This window comes from Phaenicophaeus curvirostris, chromosome 1 (assembly GCF_032191515.1).
Source record: "Phaenicophaeus curvirostris isolate KB17595 chromosome 1, BPBGC_Pcur_1.0, whole genome shotgun sequence".
Taxonomy (NCBI): domain Eukaryota; kingdom Metazoa; phylum Chordata; class Aves; order Cuculiformes; family Cuculidae; genus Phaenicophaeus; species Phaenicophaeus curvirostris.
This window is the reverse complement of record NC_091392.1, coordinates 30,513,844-30,535,584: the sequence shown is the minus strand read 5'-3', so window position 1 is coordinate 30,535,584 and position 21,741 is coordinate 30,513,844. Positions and strand designations below refer to the sequence as shown.

The window sequence follows — 21,741 nt, the reverse complement described above, 5'->3', positions numbered from 1 at the left end:
TTGAGAACATATTTTTTTCTATTTTAGACAGCTGTGAGAACTGTACCTTCCTGTTATTCATTTATGACTTTCAGACACAGGAAAGGCAAAATACTATGAAAAAGCTAAATTTAAAGTTGAACTTACAAAATTAGTAATTCTTAGAAACCACTAAGCTAAAGACCCACCCCATCCATGCTCTTGTTTACTTTGAGACACAAACTTATTAAAATATATATGGTTAAATATGCAATTTTTAATCGCATACATGTGCCTATAAATCAAGCACATGAAGTGGCTGGCAATGACTTTGAAAACACACTTTTATTTTCCTGTCATACAAATGAGGTCTGTGGGCACCGTATCCATGCTGAATTTCAGCTGTTCAAACTTTTGTTGCACACACCAATGTCCTCCACCCCCAAACACATACTTGTATAGACTGATGAAATACAAAGCAAACTCATCATCTGCTTTTTTGACGCACAATACAGTTTCACCTGTATTCCTGCTCACCAAACTATGCCCTCCAGGAATGACTATCATATTCTCTTTGAAGAGCTGCCTCATTAAATAAAAAAGCGAACTTCCAGAGAAAAGACCTCTCCTGGTTTTTTTTGATTTCTCCTCTGAAGGCCCAGCATGAATAATATTGAAACCTTCTTTAAAGTCCATTTTCATGTAAAAGGTTCCCTCTTGCTAAGGGGATTCGGCCCTTGCTTCCTGTTCTCTTGAATTTCCTAGGACACTAAGCTTTAAGATAGTGACATTATAATAAGCTGTTTAACATTACTTAGGTTATTTTTAAAAGAATATGTAAAATAAACTATTTTCTCCCATCTTTTGTCTGTAAAGATAGATTTCCTGTCTCCAAGACAGACTACACGAACTTTCAAGCAGAAGGCATATGAAAAATAGCATTAATAAAACCCTTAGAAACATTTTCACTGTAAAGCATATATGGAGGTATGTGGTTTAATAAACAAAGCATTTCTCCAAGAAAGAAGATTTATAATGCACAGATTTCCATAAATATGAGAATATTGCCAGTACCTTTCTCCCTTCGCTGAGTGAAAAACACATACCATATGTTGTAATGTTGCCCAACAATAAAGTGCTGCTGAACTAAGCTCACTTTTCTTCATTTTCCTGGAAAAACATAAACTCTGACAACATGGAAGAATTTTTATTAGCTTTCAGGTGAAGTGATGAGTAACCCTATGCTTGTTTTATGAAATCATGAAACAAAATGAATATCACTGACTTAATATGTTTTCCTTCTGTTTTAAACCACAATAAATGGTAATAACTTTGATAAATTCGCCCATGCCAGCTTTGCATCTTTCCTTCCCACTCTGTCATGATCCTCTGTAGCTGTGGACACAATTCAAATCCCTAAATTGGGATATTCATTACGTAGGAGAGGTGAGATGACAGCAACTTCATCTACTTTGAATGTCAGAATTTTGTAATGACATACAGTAACACACTCAAAATTAACAAACTGTGGCAGAAACTACGCTGACATCCTCTTCCATCTAAAAAATCTGTTGACTAGCAAGGATGAAGACAGATTTAATGGCCAAAACAGAGGTATATTACAAGAAAAGGCTCCTGGGTTTTACTGCCAGTTCTGTCGTTGACTGACTTGGCAAGTCTCTCAATATGACTGTCCTTGTTCACCTGCTTGTGGATTCCTGTAGCAATACAATGTAGTAACACTAAAGAATCTCAGTGGAATGGTACTAACTTTAACTAATTTAAACTTGAAAAGTGATTTCAATGCTTAAAAGACAAATGAAAAAGTGTAAGGAAAACACTGGTGAAATAACATATTTATTGTTGTTCATGTGTAAATTATGCTGCTTTAAATCCCCAGATATTTTAAAAATAAATACCCCAGTGAAATACATAATCTTGTACTGCAGTACACCAAATGCATGCTAAAAGAGTCTTCTTTTAACTATTACATAGTGTCATTCAAAGAATTACAGCAAAAACATATTCCATTGCCACTGTTATATTCCAGTTTAGCTGTCATCTTTTCCATTTTTAGTCTGTAGTGACAGTCAGCTGGATCACAGACCAGGTGTTAGCAGCCCAGAACACCTTCGGAGTTAAAATGAAAAAATCTTGAGGAAGGGGTTTAGAAGCCCCAATCACTGAAGTATTTTTTCAGGTCCAACTGAAACAACTCTAATAACCTATTTACTTGTCCAGGAGACTTCCTCACAAACTTTTCAATTAATAGTTTTAAAACACAGTCCCATCTTTTTCTCTGGATTTTTATGATATGACAGGCACTAATGAAAAAAACCCAGAACACTCCAAGACCCCACAAACCAGAAAGGCTCTCCTAAGCAACTAGGACCACAGATCACAGGCATACACATACCTGTTCACTTCCTTCATGACACTTCTCATCATTAGATGCTATGTAATATTAATAACTGCCACAAAAAATCAGAATAGTGGTGTCAGTAAAACACCTCTATACCATGAGGCATCCATGATTCATCCATAACCACTACGTAGTTACAAACTGATGCTCAGAAATAAACATAATGCATGCAATCCCAGTTTATCTAAGCCCACTGAGCTGTCAGATCAGTCCCTCCACCAGCACAGAAGCCGCACAAGGTAAGACACATAGTGAGAAGGATGTTTTTCCACTGAAAATCTAGACTACTTTTATCACTAAGCCTTTTCACACTCCTCTTTCCACACCAGCTAGGTCTGATGACAATGGAAAGAGACAACCTTGTCCACTATTTCAGCTCTTCTACTCTCTAACATATGCATCTCTATCCTTATTTCTTGAAGCCTTCTCTTTTGCATGACATTTGATGAATTAAAAAAACCCTGCCTCTTAATTGCTAAAGGCTCTGTTTTTTTTATACATTCCAAAATATAAGAAATTCAGGAAAAAAATAATCCAATTGCAGTAGGGAATACAGAAGAAACAAGGACAATTTTATCACAACTCATGGAGGTATTATACTGGTCCTACCCCCTTCCTATCACTGTCATCCTAACTGTGCGTGACTGCAACTTGGCTTTAGTGATCCCTGCCAAAATAGGGTTTGTCTCTCTTATTTATTAAATAAAACCCATCACTTAGTAGCTGTACAGAGAAATGCCACGCTACATGTAAGGAACTTCTGTAAAAATCTTATCTCAGAAATGTTTTCTATTTTGATGGTTACATATCCATCGTCTATGTTAGCTTCACTGTACAGAAACACTCCTCAGGTAACAAAATGAAAGATCTTGACTGCAATGATCAGGAGCACTGGCAGTGCATGCACAGAAGCTGTTTCCATAAAAACTGTTTATTCAGGTGTTAGCAATTGAAGTAGGAGCTCCAATTGTGTTGCCATGAGTGCCTGTAATGCTTGCACAGGGGTGTTTGCAGGCTATCAGAGCTCTGAAGGGAGCTGTTACAGGCTATCAGCTCAGTAACCCTCATGTTAAAAACGCCCTAAACATGTCCTTACAAGATAGACAGATCTGTTTGGTTTACAGGTTAAATAAACCACGTGTTGAAAAGGCCTTCAATATGAATTCACAGGGCAGACAGGTTTCTCTTGTCCTACTGCAACATGCCAGTAAAATCCATCCCTCCAAAAGTGTTACGCCACAGAAATGGGAAATTCAAATTTGCACCTAAAATACCAACCTTGCCTTGTCATGATGGGATGAGTGTTACTGGAAGAGTAAACCAATGCAGCAAAAGAAAAGGTCTATAGAAACCCTTAGTCATAGCAAATTACCAAAGTTTTCTAACTTTTCTCTCATCAAGACCCACTTTTAGCCATCTGTGAAAGCTGCCAACAGCTTCTGATCCAGACATGCTCAGATCTTAGCAACATCAGTGGATTTGCATCAGGCCAGTGGTGAACTTAAAGAACTAATCTACATTTACAGTTAACAGTTACGAGTGCAAACACTTATCAAAACATCTAAATGAACATCTGTGCAAAACCATAAATTAGCTCTTACATTCAACACACATACACACATTTATTTCCTTATTCTGACTGAAAAACTGTCCCTTGTCTCTATAAAACAGAACATGAACTTAGGAGTATTTATTTTTGCCCTGAAGTATTAACCAACACTCAGAGCACTATGTGTTGCTCCACTTAGGAGGAGACACTGATGATGAACACAAGCAACTTTCATGTGAATCTTGTAATTTCCAGAAGTCCTATTTTCCAGAACACAGGAGGAACCAAAAGAGCAGATGTGTAGTTTCACAGTCATCAGTTGTGAAAAACATCAGATGCTTCTTCTCAAAATACTATGCTCCTTTATGGCTGCTGTTTCCTGCATGACCTCTCATCCTTTCATTGTCTGGACAAAAAGGTTTCATAAAAACTGAACAGAGAAAGATTTTACCTGCACGTACCTCACAAGCTCACTGGTTTCTAAGACCTTAGGTGAAGAGCAACCTTGTAATTTCATATACAGGGTGCAACTCAACCTTTTGCAACTTCTCCCAGGTACTGGTCTTAATACTGCCCCAATCTGCCAGCAGTAGCATTTGCATGCATTAAATCTGAAGCCATCAGACACAGTCAGGGTAACACAAAGGCTGCCATTCTGACTTTTTCATTCTGAAAATGATAATTCTGGCACGTTGGAACACTGATACAGATTTCCAAGCTCATGCAAGCTATGAAATTGTGCTGAAGCAATCACTTGTGCCATTACCTAGAAGTGAGAATAATCAGAGCAGGAAAGTCTTTTAGGCAATTATACCAGTCCCCACATCCACATCAACTCGTGCCCAACCTTCCTCCAAATAAAACCCCCTTAATTCTGAGAGCAAAGTTCATCCTACTCTTCCTCATATATGCAACAAGTTACTTTAACCCACTGCTTTTCCTTCTCAAGTATGTCTACTTTTGCTACCTGAAAGAAGTATTCGGTTAGAAATAAGAATCTTTTCCCATCTCAGACATACGAGATTTTAAAAGCTGTAATTCTCGAGATATTGGCTCTCACAGCAGAAATCACTTTCCACTTCGCTTTTTCTGCAAAGCTATTTCAGTACATAGATAGTAGAAAGGTCTCTGCCCTTGGATAAGGACCTGTTGACTAAATGACACTACCTGCTTCTGCTTGCTTGTGAGATCTTATTTTCTTCTGCCCCTTTTATTGAAAGGCAGTTTGTTCAGACTGAATACATAGGACTAGACATGAGTGATGCTTTCTTTTGTCTAGCTTTGTCTTTACAATATTTTTTTTAATCTATTTTTTCACTGTTCCAACATATAAGTGAATTTGTACCCTTAATTTCTGTATTACTGGTAACATTTCAAATTAAGTACAGGATATTTCTCTCTCCTGGATAGTAGGTTCAGAAATATTATTCAAGAAATGCGCATCCATAAGCTTACTAACTCCTTTCTAGCACCAGCCTCCTCCATTCTTCTTAAAAGGACAAATTTTAGAGCCAAGTTTAGTGCAGAAGTACTGAGGCCTGTGATGCTTTTAGTCCTTTCACCTCACTGGTACCAGAGAGTGTGACGTATGGTCCAGCAACACATGATGTAATTCCAGCAGCACAACAGCCACTCACAGCCAGATTGGATGGGTTCGTCCTGAATATTTTTGGCTCTTTTCCAGTGACTGCAAGTCCAACTGAGCATTTACAAATTGATCAATTCCTGCTTTATCTTAAAAGTCCTCATGGGTATCTTGCTATGCCAGAATTGCAAATCTTTAGGTATCTTTCTGCCAACCCTAACTGAGGCTGGCTCTGACCCCTGTCTCAAAATCTACCAGCCAGTCAATTTCCTTTTAGGACAAGTTTTGCAGCAGCAGTATAAGGATGTTCAAGTTGGCTGTCAGCAGTCCTCCAGCTTTCTCATCTTCCCAGACATTTGTTTGAAGTATGATACTGTATTGAGCCTAATGAGCCTCCCAGGGAGTTCATCCTTCCAAGACAATTGGCTCACACTTGACTTCACTGCACTGTGACAATCCAAGCACAACCCACTGGGTTTTTCTAGCTTACAAATGGAGTAGAAGAGTCTTGTAAGTGTCTAATCCTACCGAATCCACTGGCAAGCATAAGTCCACATCCCCAGTGCTGGCCATCTTATGTGATCTTCCTATTTGTTTCCCACAGTGATAACTCAGGTACTTAAAACACCAGCACATACCTGTAAGCAAGTTCCAAGATGATCAAAGGTTTCCAGGACATTCAATTTATTGGCAAACATTCTTGCTTACAGTACCTCATGAGAATTTCTAGGCATCTTACTTCCTTACTTCCTAATTTGGCTGAGTATTTTGCATTTGTGTCGCAGAACTGATGCATTCTTCACTTACAAACTGTTTCTAGGAAATATGAAGGTATTGCTCTAGTTCTTTTTCTGCTCACTATCTTATTTCAATCATTTTCTGAAATCTCCAGGTTTGGCTTTGAATTAATTTTAAAATTACTAAGTTTGCCAGGGAGGCCTGTGAGCTGCTTATATGTATTCTTTTAGTACAATGGGATACTAATGTGCAGTTTGGGAACTGGAACATACTCTTGACAACAGGTAGGCTTACTGCTGTGTGTGATTAGCTAAGGTCGACACCAGGAAGTTGTTACGAAGAAAAAAACAATGATAAAATCAGAGACCACTGATAAATTCTTCCTTCTACAGAAAGCACAGTAATAACAATAACTGCCTTTTCTCCTAAACAGAGAAGAAATGGAAAGGTGAGAGACAGAGAAAGCTCTATGCTTCTTCCACACAGCCTTCTGCCCACAGGGTGGCATAAGTAGAGCTTCTGCATATTCTTTTCTGGCTGCTTTCGCCCTCAGATAGTGGATGGACTGTGCTGATTTTATACGTTGCCGTCTTCCCACTTTTCCTTCCCTGATGCTGCTGGCACAACACAGCAGCTTGTGGAGCTATGCTGGAAATCACATCAGGCAAGTGGGCTAGGTTAAAAACAACTCTTCTAAAAATCTATTTTTATAAAGTATTGGGTTACTTCTCTCATCTCTTTCTCAGAAAGTAATGCTGGCATAACTGAGGGGCCAAAAACCATCAGGGCAAGGGGTGGGACTGAGTGGCCACAGCAGGGTACACCTGGGCCAATGCTGCTGCAGAGACTTTGATAGCATTGGACCATAGCCTCTGCCACATTCACTGTCCTGCTGCTTCTTCCCTAGATCAGCAACAGCAGCTGGTAAATACCTTTTGACTCTCTCCTTTACAAGAATCTTTTTTTTTTTGGATGGAGATATATATCTCTGGGGACAATGCTCTCAATTTCTCCAGCCACCTAGTTATAGCAACGGAGTTTAATAATATCTTACAAGGGCCTGAAATAACAGATAATACAACCAATGAGTAAATTAAATCAGAATATTACCATACGGGCTTAAATTTTGGGAATTAATGTCATGTTTAGAGCTCTGCTAGCTGAAGGCTCTGAGATGTTCTTGTTTCTCCTTCAAAACTTTCATATTTATTAGAAAGCATTCTTCTCAAAGGAAGCTAGACAGTTCCTTCCCTATTTAAATTTCACATGAAACACTTTATTTCAGTCACTCAGAGAATTTGCCTTGGGCAACTGAATCACAGCTGACAGCAAATTAATGACTGTGATGGTGTGATTAGCAGTGATTACAGGCAACTGAGAACCTGCCCAGGCATTTGCCATTGCCATAATAATTATGCCGGCTATTATTAGAGATTAATAATGGCCACAAAAAGGACTTGATTGCACCAGGTAAACTCTGATACATCACTGATATTCTGATTTAAATGGTGAAAATTATTTTTATTATTCTTTCTAGATGCTTACTCTGCTAATTTATTTAAATATTAGTAGAAAAGTAGTTTCTATTGCATTTAGGGAAGAAGCACCATAAACAAACACACTTAACATACAAATTTAATATTCTGTTACAGATGGGGAGTCAAAACAGAATTTAAGCTCTGAGATTCCTGTGCTGTAAGCTATCACACCAAAATCCAAGTGGGAAGTAATAATGATTTCACTAAACCCTAGCAATGATTTTTTTAGGAGTTCAAATATAAGTTTGCTTGCTCTGATTGAGATTCACTAAGTAGATGTTATTTGATTTTTCTGCTTCCTAGGGGAAGAACTTCAGATTCCCTAGACTGCTAGAAGAACAATGGGCTGAACTTGCAATAAAGCATCTTAGCTGCTGAAGACACAATAAAGTGAACACACTGCGTATTTGCCAAAGCTTTTGCCATTCATTTAATTTCCAAATGTCAAACAGTTATATGAAACCCTTAAAAAGGTTTCTTAAGCTAAAGCAAACAGAAGGATAGGATATTTTTAATCTTGTATTAAAGATATTCAATTATTTATTATCACTCTTATTTAAAATACAGTAACTGGAACTTATGCAAAGACTCAGCACTGTTTAATAATAAAAAGAACCATCTGCATCTTATGCCTGTTCCTACAAATATTTTGTTACTGGATGATAGTGGAAAACATGAAACACTAATGACTGGCTGACAAGAAGACTATTTAGAAGCTGAAATGAAAATCTAACGAAGAACAACATCATCAATCACATGTTATCATTTTGGGAAGCCTCACATAGTGATTTTCCAGTGACTCAGAAAAACATCCACCCTTGTCACTGTAGAGTACAATGCATTAACAGCAATGGGAGATTTGTGGTATAGAGCACAATTTCTTGTAATTGCAATACTTACAATGTCAAATATCAAAGAGCAAGTAATAGAAATTATATTCATTTCCAGCGTTTTAATCTGATCTTACAAACACTGAAGCACACCCCCAAGTATCTGGAAGACTGATCCTTAAAGCATAAGATACAAGCAAATTAATTCTTAAAACTGGGGATGTGGGGTGGGGGAGGCAATTAATCTTCCAGATAACATTTTTCATTTTGGAAAACCTGTTTGAAACTGTTAAAATGGCAAAAGCGAAGCATCTGAATTACAGTATCCACTATGCAAAGAAGGAACATGCTTAACGGGGCTTGTATGTAGCCACCCAATGCAGAATTGTGCTTTCACCTTTCACATGTGCAGCCTAACCCCAGTAAAGCCTGTGACATTAAACAGGTATAAAATCAAATAGCCTTTGGAGCTGATTTTTTAAAGAAGTATTCCCACTCATATTTTTCTCAGAGGAGCCAGCTATCAGCTGTGTAAATTCCATATCTGTAATAACAGAAAGAGAGGCTGCAGTGTGCCAGTGATCTTACCTCATACTCAAAGTCCTCTGCTCTATCGGCATCAGCAGGCAGGCTGGAAAGATACTCATTGCCTTCATAAAATTCATGCTCCACTGGGTGAAGAGAATGGCAGCTATGTGGAACAAAGCAGTATAAGAAGAGTAGATGAGACAACAGTTTTTTGTAAATTAAAAAGTGATACCCCCCCCACTTCTCTGTAGTTTTCTCATCCCTGGAATGCTACTCTGAATGGCCTGACAGCCTGAAAGGAACTGTAACAAGAAGTAGCAAGGTCTGCTTTTTTTTTTTTTTTTCCACAAAAGCTCATACTCCAGCTGAGTTCATTTTGCTGAGTTCATCTTTTGTCAGATTTGCCCAGGGTGATGTCTTAAAATGGTCTGGTTTGGGCCAGACTGCTTAATTGTAAAACTGTGAAATTCCTTATGCTCATAAACATCAGATTCATGTTCTGCATCACGAGCAGAGGCAACTCACCAATTATATGATTATAAAATTTTGAACATCCATGATCTACAGCCCACATCAGGCTTAAAAATTGTTCAAGAACTTGCATAAAACAACTTCCATAAACCTGTTCTAGTAAACTGACAATAGGGTGGTGACATGCATTTGAGTAACTGTATGCTTAAAAATATCAGTAAAGTGCACTGTTAAATGGACTTGGAACACAAAGAATAAATGAGGTCTTTACAATGTATGCTTAGGTACAGCCTTATACCCAAGGATGCACCCAACCACAAAGAACGATCTTAGCAGAGGTAGGAAACTCTCCCCCATGCTCAGGGCATGGGAATTTCAACTGCAGTAACACAGTGATACACAGTTAAGTAATATTCAGTAACAACTCTAAAATAAATATATACTATTTTCCTAGCTGTGCAGCAGTAAGCGGTAGGCTCAATCCAACATTTGGCTAGCAAACTCCCTCTGAGACAATCACCTATGCAGCTTACCTAATAGTTCTAAAAATGGAGCTACTTCACAGTCAAAACTGGTGTGTTCTCCATTAGCATCAATTCTGTGGAGACACGCAGTGTGCCAGGAAGCCAGTGGGAAACCTCCAGGACTATCACAGTTCAGCTGGCTACAGCAGAGGGCAAGGGTCAGCCACTAGATGATGTTACTCATGAGATACAGTCAAAGAGGAAGAAGCCTACAGTCTATTTTTGTATAAGCACCACCTGCTGATGTTTGCAGTCAATAGTAATAATTTCAAAGTATTCAACTGAGGGACAATTTCATTCATATCATTTGCATGTGACAGGTGAAACTGTACTTCTGTTCTAGATATTTTTGGAATATAGAGAATGTATTTTGGAATATAGCTCCTGATAAGCTAACCTTTAAATGAAATAATTCATTTTCTTGATTTTTTTTGGTAAGAAATCTGGAAGAACAGAATGCAACAAGACAGTTTTTTTCTGGATTCAAAGAAGCCTATTAGGTACTTTGGAACAAAAACGTATTTCTTCCTGGCTAGTGCTTAACTTTGGATAAACAAACACAAGAACACAAAGTAAACATGGCTAAGATTCCTTCCTGTAGCAGAGTTTCAGAAAACTATCACAGAAACCTGAATTGGACAGTGGTTATCAATGACATTTTTAATTTATTTGAAGCGTTCCTGAGACTTTTTGAAGAGAAGGCTACAAGCCTACCACTACAGTGACACAATCTGACAAGTAAACAGCAGGAGAAGATAAGCCATACCTGTCTGAAAGCAGAAAAGGGCAGATGTCAGGAACTGGCGGTGTGGAAGGCCTTAATTTGGCCAGAGCCATAATGTGCTCGAAGGTGATGTCAGTCTGAGTGCTGACATCCACAAGCTGAACATCCTGAGAACTACCATGAGCTTTGCTAATGGGGGCTCGTCGTAAAACCTGAACTACAATTGGCTCCTTGGCGTTGCGAAAAGCTTCCACTGCCTCTTCATGAGTGGCCTTGGAGAGGTCCTTCCCATTGACCTAGAGAAAACCAGAAAAATACACCAAACATTACTCACAAGAGAAATGGTAGCATAGAAATATAGGTGTAAAATATAGGAGGATTAATTATTTGTGTAGTACATCAAGCCACATGCTAACATTTAGTAGACCTATTTTGGCATCCATGTAAGAAGGATAAGGCTGGGAGGAGAAATAAATTCTTTAATCTTTGCAGAAATTGGAAATTATTTGAAATCTTCCATGACTATGCCAATGGAATCAGAACACAGTAAAGAAAGTACAACATCTAAAATTACATTTAAAATTATTTCTTTCATGCTATTTTCTTTACCTCATAAAACACAAATGAAAAAGGAGGGGTGCCTTTAATTTTCAATTTAAGCATTTTCTGTGGAATGTAACTATTTTACAGTATTTCTGGCAGAGCATTATTATTAATGCAAGTGTCAATAAACACGTCTCTGATGTTTAAAAAGAAAAAAGGCCAATTTTCAAAGTTTTGTCACTTATTGGCTGTGGCTATTATACAATCATTAAGACCAAAGACAGGAAGATTTAACTAACACCGTCAGCTGCTGCTCTTTTAAGTAAAGAGAAATCTAAATCAAAGAAACTAAAGAAATTATTTCCTAGAAACAAACAAGTAATAAACAAAATTATGCTGCAAATGCAGCACAGCTTGGCAAAACTAAGACTGTGACAAGGTTTCTCTCTGCCACAGTCAAAACAGCAAATTCCTCCCAGATGTGGCCTTCTAGTATTAAAAAATCTAACTGCAAGGCTGGGTGCTGGTAAATTCCCATCAATTGGGGTGTTTACAGCAAACTTGCCAAATATCAATCCACTACAAAATGTGAGAGCTAATTTGTCAACGTCAGTCTGTGGCTAAGCCCTAGGACACACAGGCTGTGCAACATCCTTACACAGAAAATATTACTATGCTGTTTCCAGAGCAATGGGATTGCTGTCTACTGCTGCAGAGGACCTAACTGTGGTGAGCTGCTGTGAAGTGATAATTCTGTGCCAGGACAGAAAGGCATAGTTTTCTAGAAAAAAATGTGGATATCTAAGGGTACCAAAGGCTGATTAAAATTTATACCCCTGGGAAAATCTCTACACTGGTAGGATAGAACTCTACTGTGAGTTCCTGACCAAATTACCTTTGTTGTATTGATAGTGAAGCTGTGAAATTCCTGCTTAATAAAATAAGTCTAAATGCTACCCAGAAATGGGACAGACCTCGTAACTGAATTCTCCCCAATGCCTGCAAATACTGCTTGGAAACAAAACTCACTTGTCACGTCACTCCTTCATTCAAGAAACGCTTGGAACATTCTTGTCAAAAAAGGAAAAACATGCAAAACAGAACAATGCCAGCAAACTCAGAAAAGACATTCAGTGGCATTCAGTAACATTTTAAAGGCTGCCAGGAGAAACATTCACAATTAAAAATGTCATTTTTTAGGCAACACATGTAAGCATGGTCTTGTCTATTTAGGTGGATGATTATGATACAGCCAACTATTAATTACATGTATACATCAACTCAATAGTTTTCCGCAGTGTATGCTTGAGTTAAGGTAGAATCAGCTTTCCTCTGGCACAGCTTCCAAAGGTGCAGCACTTTTGTGGCCACATTACTCAAGAAGACATGCAAAATTACCACACTGCAGTGTTGCAACCAATGCAAAGGTGAATTGATCTTTCTAACTACCCTTGATGCTATAGGTGGTGATGAGAAGGCTAGAAATCTCCTGTACAGATTTCTATACAATAAAGAGCTCAAAAGCCTCTGTGCTGAATGCCTGGGATCCTCAGAAGTACCATATCACTGTACCTTAGGCTTTTATCAAGTAATATGTATGGCAGCTAGATTAGTCATCTACGTTTAATGCACATGTACAGTTTCTCTGATGACTGAAGCAAAAAACGCTACGATTTTAAGTTATAATTTAAGTTATCATCCAACAAATTATAACCTTGGGTTACGTTAATCTAAGTTACATGGAAAAATGTCAGTGGCATATAAGAGGAAGGGCCAGAACAGTTGAAGAACAAATTACATTATAGGAAAATAAAAGAAACTTCCCCAAGGAGTAAGCTTCTGCAAAACCTCTGCGATAGTAAAAGTTAGACTGTCAGGATGTTCAGACTCAGACCTGTCTAATAGAGGCAATTAGAGATAAAGCCTGGGTTTTCTAGTCACTCTTCAGTTCCAGTGTCTGCTTCATTTTTGCTCCTAACTCAGATCCTATCAAGGATACAATTTCCCACAGTTTTCACAGTTTCTGCAGTTTTTGTAACAAGAGCATCCTATAGACCATCTGAGTAAGGCCCTAGGAACAGAAAACTTACTTTCCTGCCTCCCAAAACCCTTTTAACACTTTTTAAGTTTCAGATAACTATGTGGTGTTTCTCCTAAAAGCAAATGCCTGAGAATAAACACCACATGGCATTGTTTCAATTCTGTTCCCTATTCAACTATAAAATATGCAGTCCTTCTGTATCCTAGCTAAACCATGTGCTTTTTGGCATAAGCTGACCATTTTACCACAGATCCACATTAGCAAAGCAAAAAGATATTTGGATAGCATACAAAATATATTATTAGATTTTTTTTTGGAAAATGAAAAGCTCTGTTTATTTGCATCACTCAATATTTATCACTTATTCAGAGGAAACAGACATAAATTTACAACAATGCCATTTCCATGCAAATTTTACTTCCAAAGAATAATAATATTTTAAAATCACATGAATATGAAAAATCACAAAAGATAAACATTTTCATTTATCCTGGGAACCTATGGCTGACCTCTATTTTCATTGAAGTGCCTACTCAACTTAAAGACTTTAAAAACATTCCATTCTTGATGTTGTTCCTTATGAAATACAAACACTTTGAACACTCAATACTTGTTTAAATTGTCACTTGAAGTTCATCAACACACTTCGTTGATCTGCATAAAGGTCACCTAATTTATGAATACTGCTTTTCTCAGAAGAAAATCTATAGTTGAATTACTCTGTGCTGGCAGCTGTCCTGCCCGCTTGGGGCTGGGAAGAAAGAATTTGTTTTAAAACCTAAAGCCAATACTACAGATGGGGTTGGAAGCTCTTTTCACGTAGCTTCTTTATGGGTTTTCTGCCTTCTGCATTATCCCCCAACTTAACACTCACATATAGTTACCCTGGGAGCTGTAGACAGCTGAGCACTTATTTACAGCAAGCCACTTACAGGTTCTTAGTGGATGATTAAATAAATTCCTTGCCTCAGAAAGGTTACTTTCAGTGGAATCCAGGGTACTATTTTAAAGTGCATAGAGAAATCAGTCACTTTTAACAGTCAACACAAAGACATGGGAATACATTTGTTGTAGCAGATGGGCTAATTAATCCACAAGCAAGTTGTGAATGTTAAATAAAGAATATATCTTTTATCATGTAAACCATCCTCCTGTCCTGTTTGATTAAGCTTCCGTTTAATGAACACTGTCCCCCTGCTTTTGGACACACAGCAAAATCTGGGCCTCTTGTCAACATCCCCCCCAAAGCGACTGGTGGCCACTGCCTGGATCCTGGCCATCCCCTCTGGATTTTTGCTCTGAAACCAGCCACATGCAAAACTTCATCAGTGTCAGAAAATAAACAAGCAAATGGGCTTTGTCTTTTGTGCGCAAATCAACTGACATTGGCCAACTGCCACTTCTAATGCCAACACCACTATATGTAGGATTATTCTTGCTCACAAAGAGACGGACAGCAGAGAAGGAAGGAGGGACGGCACTAAATAACAAAAACATGACTTTAAAAAAATGCAGGCCAATGGTTGTTAGGTTATCCTCATACTTTGAGTTCTAATAAACAAATAAATAATAAATTCTGTTTTCAGAATTCAAGTGCCTGTGACTGAGAAAGCCTTATTTTCTAATGCTCTTCTGCTTTTGATAATTTCTTTTAACACTGGCCAGAATTTTTGTATCAAGAGGGCCAGAAATGTTGACATTTTCCCTGTAGTCTTCACTTCCTCTATATTATGAGAAAAAGGAAAAAAGGGAAAAAAAATATGTGCAGTTATGTGAATACAACTAGCACAAAAGGTGTTACATTAGCAGCTCATGAGATAACCTCCTATCCTCAGCATATACAGCATATGCAAGTTGAAATTTAAGATCAGCTCTGCTGCAGTAAAATCCTTGGAGACCCTCCATTTAGTCAGTAAGGGCAAAGAAGAGAATAATCGGAGCATCCTGCCAGAGCAGAGATATTCAGACATAAGGGTTTCCCAGAGAAATGACAGAGATACTGTCTGACATGATGATGGAGTTCACACAAGGCTCACTGTCCTGGGAGATTTCAACACCCGTGCAGAAGATGCCTCTGACCTGACAGGTGCTAAATCTGCTCTCATCACAGCAGTCTCTTCACCTTCAATCCCTTGCCCTAAATGCATCCAGGCTACCACACCCTGGCTGCACCCTTGCATGGCAAACTGGCATAAAGGATTGAACAGGCTCCCTTGCTTTGACCAGCCCTTCTTTAAGACAGGAATTTGAACCCTAACTACAAGCCATAGAAAAAGAACATAAGCATCCCACCTTCCTCTCAGACCTGCAGCTTTAGGCACACACAGCCTCTAGAAAACTTCCAGGGCTGAGGGCCACAAGCTGTGAGGCTCTCTGGGCAGAAGAGCAGGGAGCAGGACATCGGAGATACTTGTGACACATTTCCCAGAGAGGACACTGCAACTCTTCCACTAATGCAAATGAGATAGCTCATTTACAGAAAGGGCATTCAACATGATGAACTTTCAGGTTCGAGTTCAGTACTAAGCTGAATCTCTTGAGCAACTTAATCTGAAAAGTAGCAAATTCAGACACTACCCGATACCACTATCTCAGTCAGGGTTCAGGTAAGTTCAGCAAAAGGACAACTTCTATTATGCTGGTTAATAACTTTTCCTCTTCCTTAGCCAGATGAGCTAAGTGATACTTGTTTCCATTTGAACCTTTATTGCCCTGACCGCCACAACTTGTCATCCCTCCTGAAAGCTACACAACAGCTGACCACGCAGGCTCTGGCTGCTTAACTCAGGCTGCACCACAGGCTTATAACGAGAATTACATCTCCATTGCCTGCAAAACTGAGGCTTGTCTTGTTTGACAGGTCATGTAGCTCGTTTGACCACACTAAATAGACCCAGGCAATGCCCACTACTTCCACCTTCTGTGTATCTTCCTACACATAACCAGCACCACTTCCATTTCTCAGTATTTAGCAGAAATCTACTGTGGCTGAAAAGCCTATGGCCAAGCCTTAACCTAAGCAAGACAAATTAAATGCTAGAAAAAGCAGGAAAACATAGATATATACCTATTTCCACTCTGCAAAACCTCCTTCCAGAGAGAGAAAAAAAAGGGACTTCCCAAAAATGTTGATTATCAAAACAGTAGCTGCCAGAAAAAAAGCACTCTTCTCTCAACTGACCTCAAGACAACGCTTCATTTTGACAGAGTTGGTCCACCACAACCAGTGCATCTGTGGGCAGGTCTGACAGCTGCAACTCCTCTCTATGAAGGACATATCTCATCCCCAAAAGACACCAGTAGAGACCTGGTCACTGCCTGGAAGTATTATCTAATGAGCTATCCTAGGGAATTCAAAAGATTTTTAAATTGGATTGGAGAAAGTGCCCAAGGTAGATGTACAGGGACTGGAGAAATAGTTCTCATCGCATCAGCAAATGAGTGAGCAATGTAACTAATACAGAAGTGCCTGCACAACTTTGGTTCTCCAACAAATACAAACTCTAGTTTAAAATCCTTTTCTTTATGACTTTGCCTTCTCTACCCAGTCATCTCCAACTAAAACAAACTTGCTACTACAAGAAGTATCTCCCAAAGCTTCGTGTGTAGAATTGTGCTCCATGATCTGAAAGAAAAGTCAAGTCCATTGTAAGCAAAGAAATCACCGAAGATCTCCACCTCAACCTTTAGTACAGGGAAAGGACGCATGCCTATATCCTGCTTCCAGCTGGCTGAGTTAGACATAACCATCATCCACCACAAATGCCTTCAAGTATTTCAAATTTCTTGAATAGTGTATGGAAAAGTCCATCCTGGGAGACACTTGATATTTCCATGTCTAAAGTCTCTTTGTGGATCTGGGCCCTCACCTTGAGATGTATTTCAGAGGAACGCTTGGATGATACAATTCACATCTCCAGGATAACTATGCCTTCTACAAGTCCAAAAGCACTACTGAGTTAGCAGTTATAATCTATAGCCAAAATGCAACCTGATTCCCGGACTTAATAACATGAGGCTTGGCAGTTTAAGTAACCGGCGAATAACCCTTCCACCTCCTCACGGAGTGTAAGAGCAATGCATATCTCACAAATATCCTTTCAAATTCTTTAGTGCTAACGTTCAACATCATCAGTACAGCTTAGAAAGCTCAATTTGGAAAGCTCAGCTCAGAAAGCACAGCAACAGCTCAGAAAATGTTCATTCAATTTTGAAAGAGAGAATCATAGAAGAATCACAGAATCCCTAGGTTGGAAAAGACCTTTGATATCATCAAGCCCAACCACACCTGTCCACTACTTAATCATATCCCTAAGCACTTTATCAACCCATCTTTCAAATACCTCCAAGGATGGTGACTTAATCATCTCCTTGGGCATCCTGTTCCAGTGCTTGATAACCCTACCAGCGAAGAAGTTCTCCTAATGTCCAATCAGAACCTCCCCGGTAAAGTTTGAGGCCATTCCCTCTCATCCTATCACCAACATACTATTATCTGCAGTTCTCTTTGTTTGTGAGTAAAAGGAGAACATCAGATGAAATTTAAGAATCACTGCATTAGTTTCATTGTGAGCTGCCTGGAGACAAGTGCAGGTACACATGCATTTGTGAGCAGTTGCTACTCTCTTTTTCTGACTCCCTCAATTTGCCTGGCAGACATACTACTAGTTGCTGTGCTCATCTTTCTTGCATCCTCTTCCAGCTTGTACTCCAGGTGTCATTCTCCTCTCCCTTGCTTTGCTGCCTCTGGTCCCTCTCTTCTCTCAGACTGTTTGCTTTTCTCACTCTGTCTTTTCCTTTCAGTGTGGAACTTCCTTGGGTCCACAGAGGTCTCCTTTCTCTCATGCTTCTCAATTGCAGGGCCCTCCATCTTTCCTTTCCTGAACCTGCTGCCCTCTCACCAACCCTGTCCCCTTCTAGTGGGGTGGGAACCCCGGAACTTGTCATCTTCCTATGGTGACAGCTGGACAGTCTGAATACTTGTGACATCGGACTTTGCCAGCACCTCCTGGTACCAACACAAACGCTCAACTAACCCAGATGGTGATGTAACAAGGAGTGTATTTACTATGTAAATTGCTTTTAATATTGACAAACAGTTTTTCTGATGATATTAGGATTCTGCCTAAGAGCAGTAAAGACTAAACTAGCTGTGACATGAGTAAAATACACCGAGTCGCTCCTTGATATAATTAGATCATCATCATTACATTAATCATTACAAACCTTTTCTATTTAGGACAGGACGTTATATAAAGCTCTCATGAGATCTACCATATACGGCAACCCTTTGGTGGCGGGGAAAAATACAATCAAAGGCCAGTGTGTGTGCTCAGAAGAAATTATTTCTATATCTAAGCCCCTGTGCTGAATGCTATATTCTCCTGTGAACTTCATGGTGTCTCTGCTCTACCACAAGCTCACTCTCCAATTTCTTTTCCAGGTTACGTATTTTTCTCAAGGAAGAAGCACTTCAAAAGGTAGATGCCATTAAAGTTTTAGGAGATCTAATTAACGACAGTCTTTAATAATCTATAATTCCCAAAGAACAGTGGAAAGGCTGAATGGCAGATTTCAGGACTGTAAATATTTTTTTTCCTTTTCAGGGAATCATATTCTACATTCTATTAACAAAAAAAAGGTCTCTCTTTCACCTCTAAAAAAACCTCCAGCCTTCCATGAACTCAGCCACCGCTGGCATCACCACATGAATGTTACACTTATCACTGTCATAACAATTCATCCACATATAGATGCCTGAAACTCCCAGACTCCTCTGAACTGAGTAGTTTAAGAAGATAGATGGCTGCCTTCTAGCTAATTGTGGGAGTTCTTTCATTACTATAAAAAGACTTTTTATATCTCAAGTGACTTTATATGCAGTGAATAATGAGACTTAAAGTCTTTGGAAAAGAGTCCACTGATCAAATGCTAGGATAACTTATGGGCATGGTGACCTTTTCCTCAGTAAGATACTCCAAACTGCTGCTGTTGGCACATTATTAAAATTCCCCATTTAAGGCATGCAGTTAAGCACAATGCAGATTTTATATTCTATTTTTGAATTCAATTTAAGGTAGCACAGCAAGAGCTAGGGCTCTCCCAGGGCTGAAGACTAACTCCTGCTCACTCCAGCTGTGCAGGAGTGGGACAGATGGTGGCAGCAGCGCAGGCAGCTGGTTGGGTCTCAGCACCTTGCTCCTGACTGCAGTGCCAGTGCCAGGAGCCTGCTTCCCCCATGCACAACACTCGGCACCCCAGCAAGGGAGCACACTTCTGCCAGCACATCCACCAGCAAGCACCAGTGCACTGGGCTGGCTCTTACAAGTTGCAGAGAGGAGCAGCTGATAGCATGTTGCCTCCAGCCTCTGTCATAAGTAGAGTTTTGTCTCAGACAGGAGGATGCTCCACGTGCCAGTGTTTCACACTGCAAAATAGCAGTAATCTTAAACTCGACATCAGAGCACCCCTGACTTGAAACTGTGGCCAGCCCCAGGTGCTGCCACACATCTAACCCACCCCCAATATCCTGCTGGGGTGCCAATAACATGTAGTGCTAAGGTTAGAGTGCTCCCTAAAAGTATCTGCACTTGCTTTTCTTTAATGAACACACAACAGATTTGTTCGACTTTAACAATTCTCACTGCGTATCTATTTTAATTGCCCTCTTGAAGGAACAGAAAAGGCTCCTCCTCTCGTGAGTAAAAAAAGCAAGGAAGTGGCCAATAAGGACCTGGAGGATTCCTTTCACTATTTTCCCATTCTTCTCTCATGCTGCCTTGATAGTTATTTAACACTGTTGTTCTCCATTGATTTTCATGGATTTACTCCAGAAGAAGCATATTGGTATGTTTTTTTTTTGGTGCGTAATAGTACTTGCTAAAATTCTTTCCAACTTTTAACAGGACTAAACACTTTAAAAATAGTTTTCACAAGTATGTTTGTACGTGTTTAGTTACACACAATGAAGATAAAAAACCCTACATGTAGATGCATACATAGATATCTTATAAAACATATTTGTGTCTGTTTCTTCCCTTTTGCTTCTCTCTTTCCTACTTTTGAAATGCTCTTTTAAAGACGACATAGTTATGCCGGACTATTTTACTTTTTTACTGAGTGATGGGTTACTGCACTGACACAGAAATCTTTTAAGTTCTTAGTTTCTAAAGTTTAATTTCCATATTCCTTAGCAAAAAAAATGATAAAGAATATGAATATTAGGATCAGCCTAATACTACCTTTCTTATAAAGCACTATGACTGTGTACACACCTTCAGTAGTATAAGGTGCAGCTTCTTCCCAGCTGAAAACCAATCACTGCTGCTATTTCTGCCCCACTGTTTCTATGTCTGTTTTTCCTTCTGGAGTGTTTCTCCTTCCTCTCTCCATATCTCTGCCTTCCCTACCACTTCCTTCCTCTGTTTTACTCCATTTGCCTCTTTGGCTTCCCACCCTTATCTTTCTCTTGCTCTTTTTACTTCCTTTATCTTCTTGGACTTAGCGTCTGCAGCATCATCATCAGAAGCCAGTCCTGTACAGTTTTAGTACTTAACAGCTACAAAGGGAACCTTCCCCTGCATGAAGTCTGCTTGTGAAGCCTCTCCATACTGGCTTCAGGAAAGAATGAAGTAGCTGGCTTCTTTCTGCAACGAGCTCTCCAAACTTCAGCAAATGGTAATTATTGAGGAAGTTCACACAATGCTTATCGGTTTCCTTCTAGCAGTTCTGGGTGTATGGCAAGACTCTGTCAGAGCTGCTGTCCCGCTCTCCAAGGCACAGCAAGGCTGTTAAGGATCAAACGGCTGAAAAATATGGCAGGGAGCTTACATATGGCTTATATCCAAGGCTGTGTGGTCAACTGGCCACTGAATATGCTGCATGAATCAGATATGTACCATAGCTTTGCACTAGTACAAATATCACAGATATCTAAGCAGATTTTGAAGAATCTCTCTGTTAACTGTTCAGAGTTAACCTGCCTTTTGGTTACATGTGGGTAGCTCTTGTTGCTTTCAATTGCTGTGCACTGACATCAGATGATGCAGTTTAGCATACAGAGTAGAAAAGACCTTTTAACATCAGGAACAGAGCAATTCTTTCTGTTCAGTGCAACTGAGTTATCCTTTAATAAGTAATGAGATCATTTGACAGCCTTTTGATTATCTTATGTAGAAGCAGCATGAACAACTTAATTAAAACACTAAAAAAATACTGCATTCCATACTTTACACCTCCTATACCTATCTATTTTGAAAAATATGACCAGGTGCAAGGACTGCGTATTTGT

At 39.2% G+C, this 21,741-nt stretch overlaps 1 protein-coding gene across 3 annotated transcripts in view; it reads right to left on the bottom strand.

Moving 5' to 3' along the window:
- The window catches only part of PDZRN4 (PDZ domain containing ring finger 4), a 242,687-nt gene that overhangs the window by 33,692 nt on the left and 187,254 nt on the right, over positions 1-21,741 (bottom strand). For all 3 annotated transcript variants that reach the window (XM_069851791.1, XM_069851773.1, XM_069851782.1), the window contains 2 exons: positions 10,910-11,163; positions 9,209-9,311 (listed from right to left, as the gene is read on the bottom strand). In XM_069851791.1, the coding sequence (XP_069707892.1) occupies positions 9,209-9,311; positions 10,910-11,163 (357 nt within the window). The remainder of the gene's footprint in view (positions 1-9,208; positions 9,312-10,909; positions 11,164-21,741) is intronic.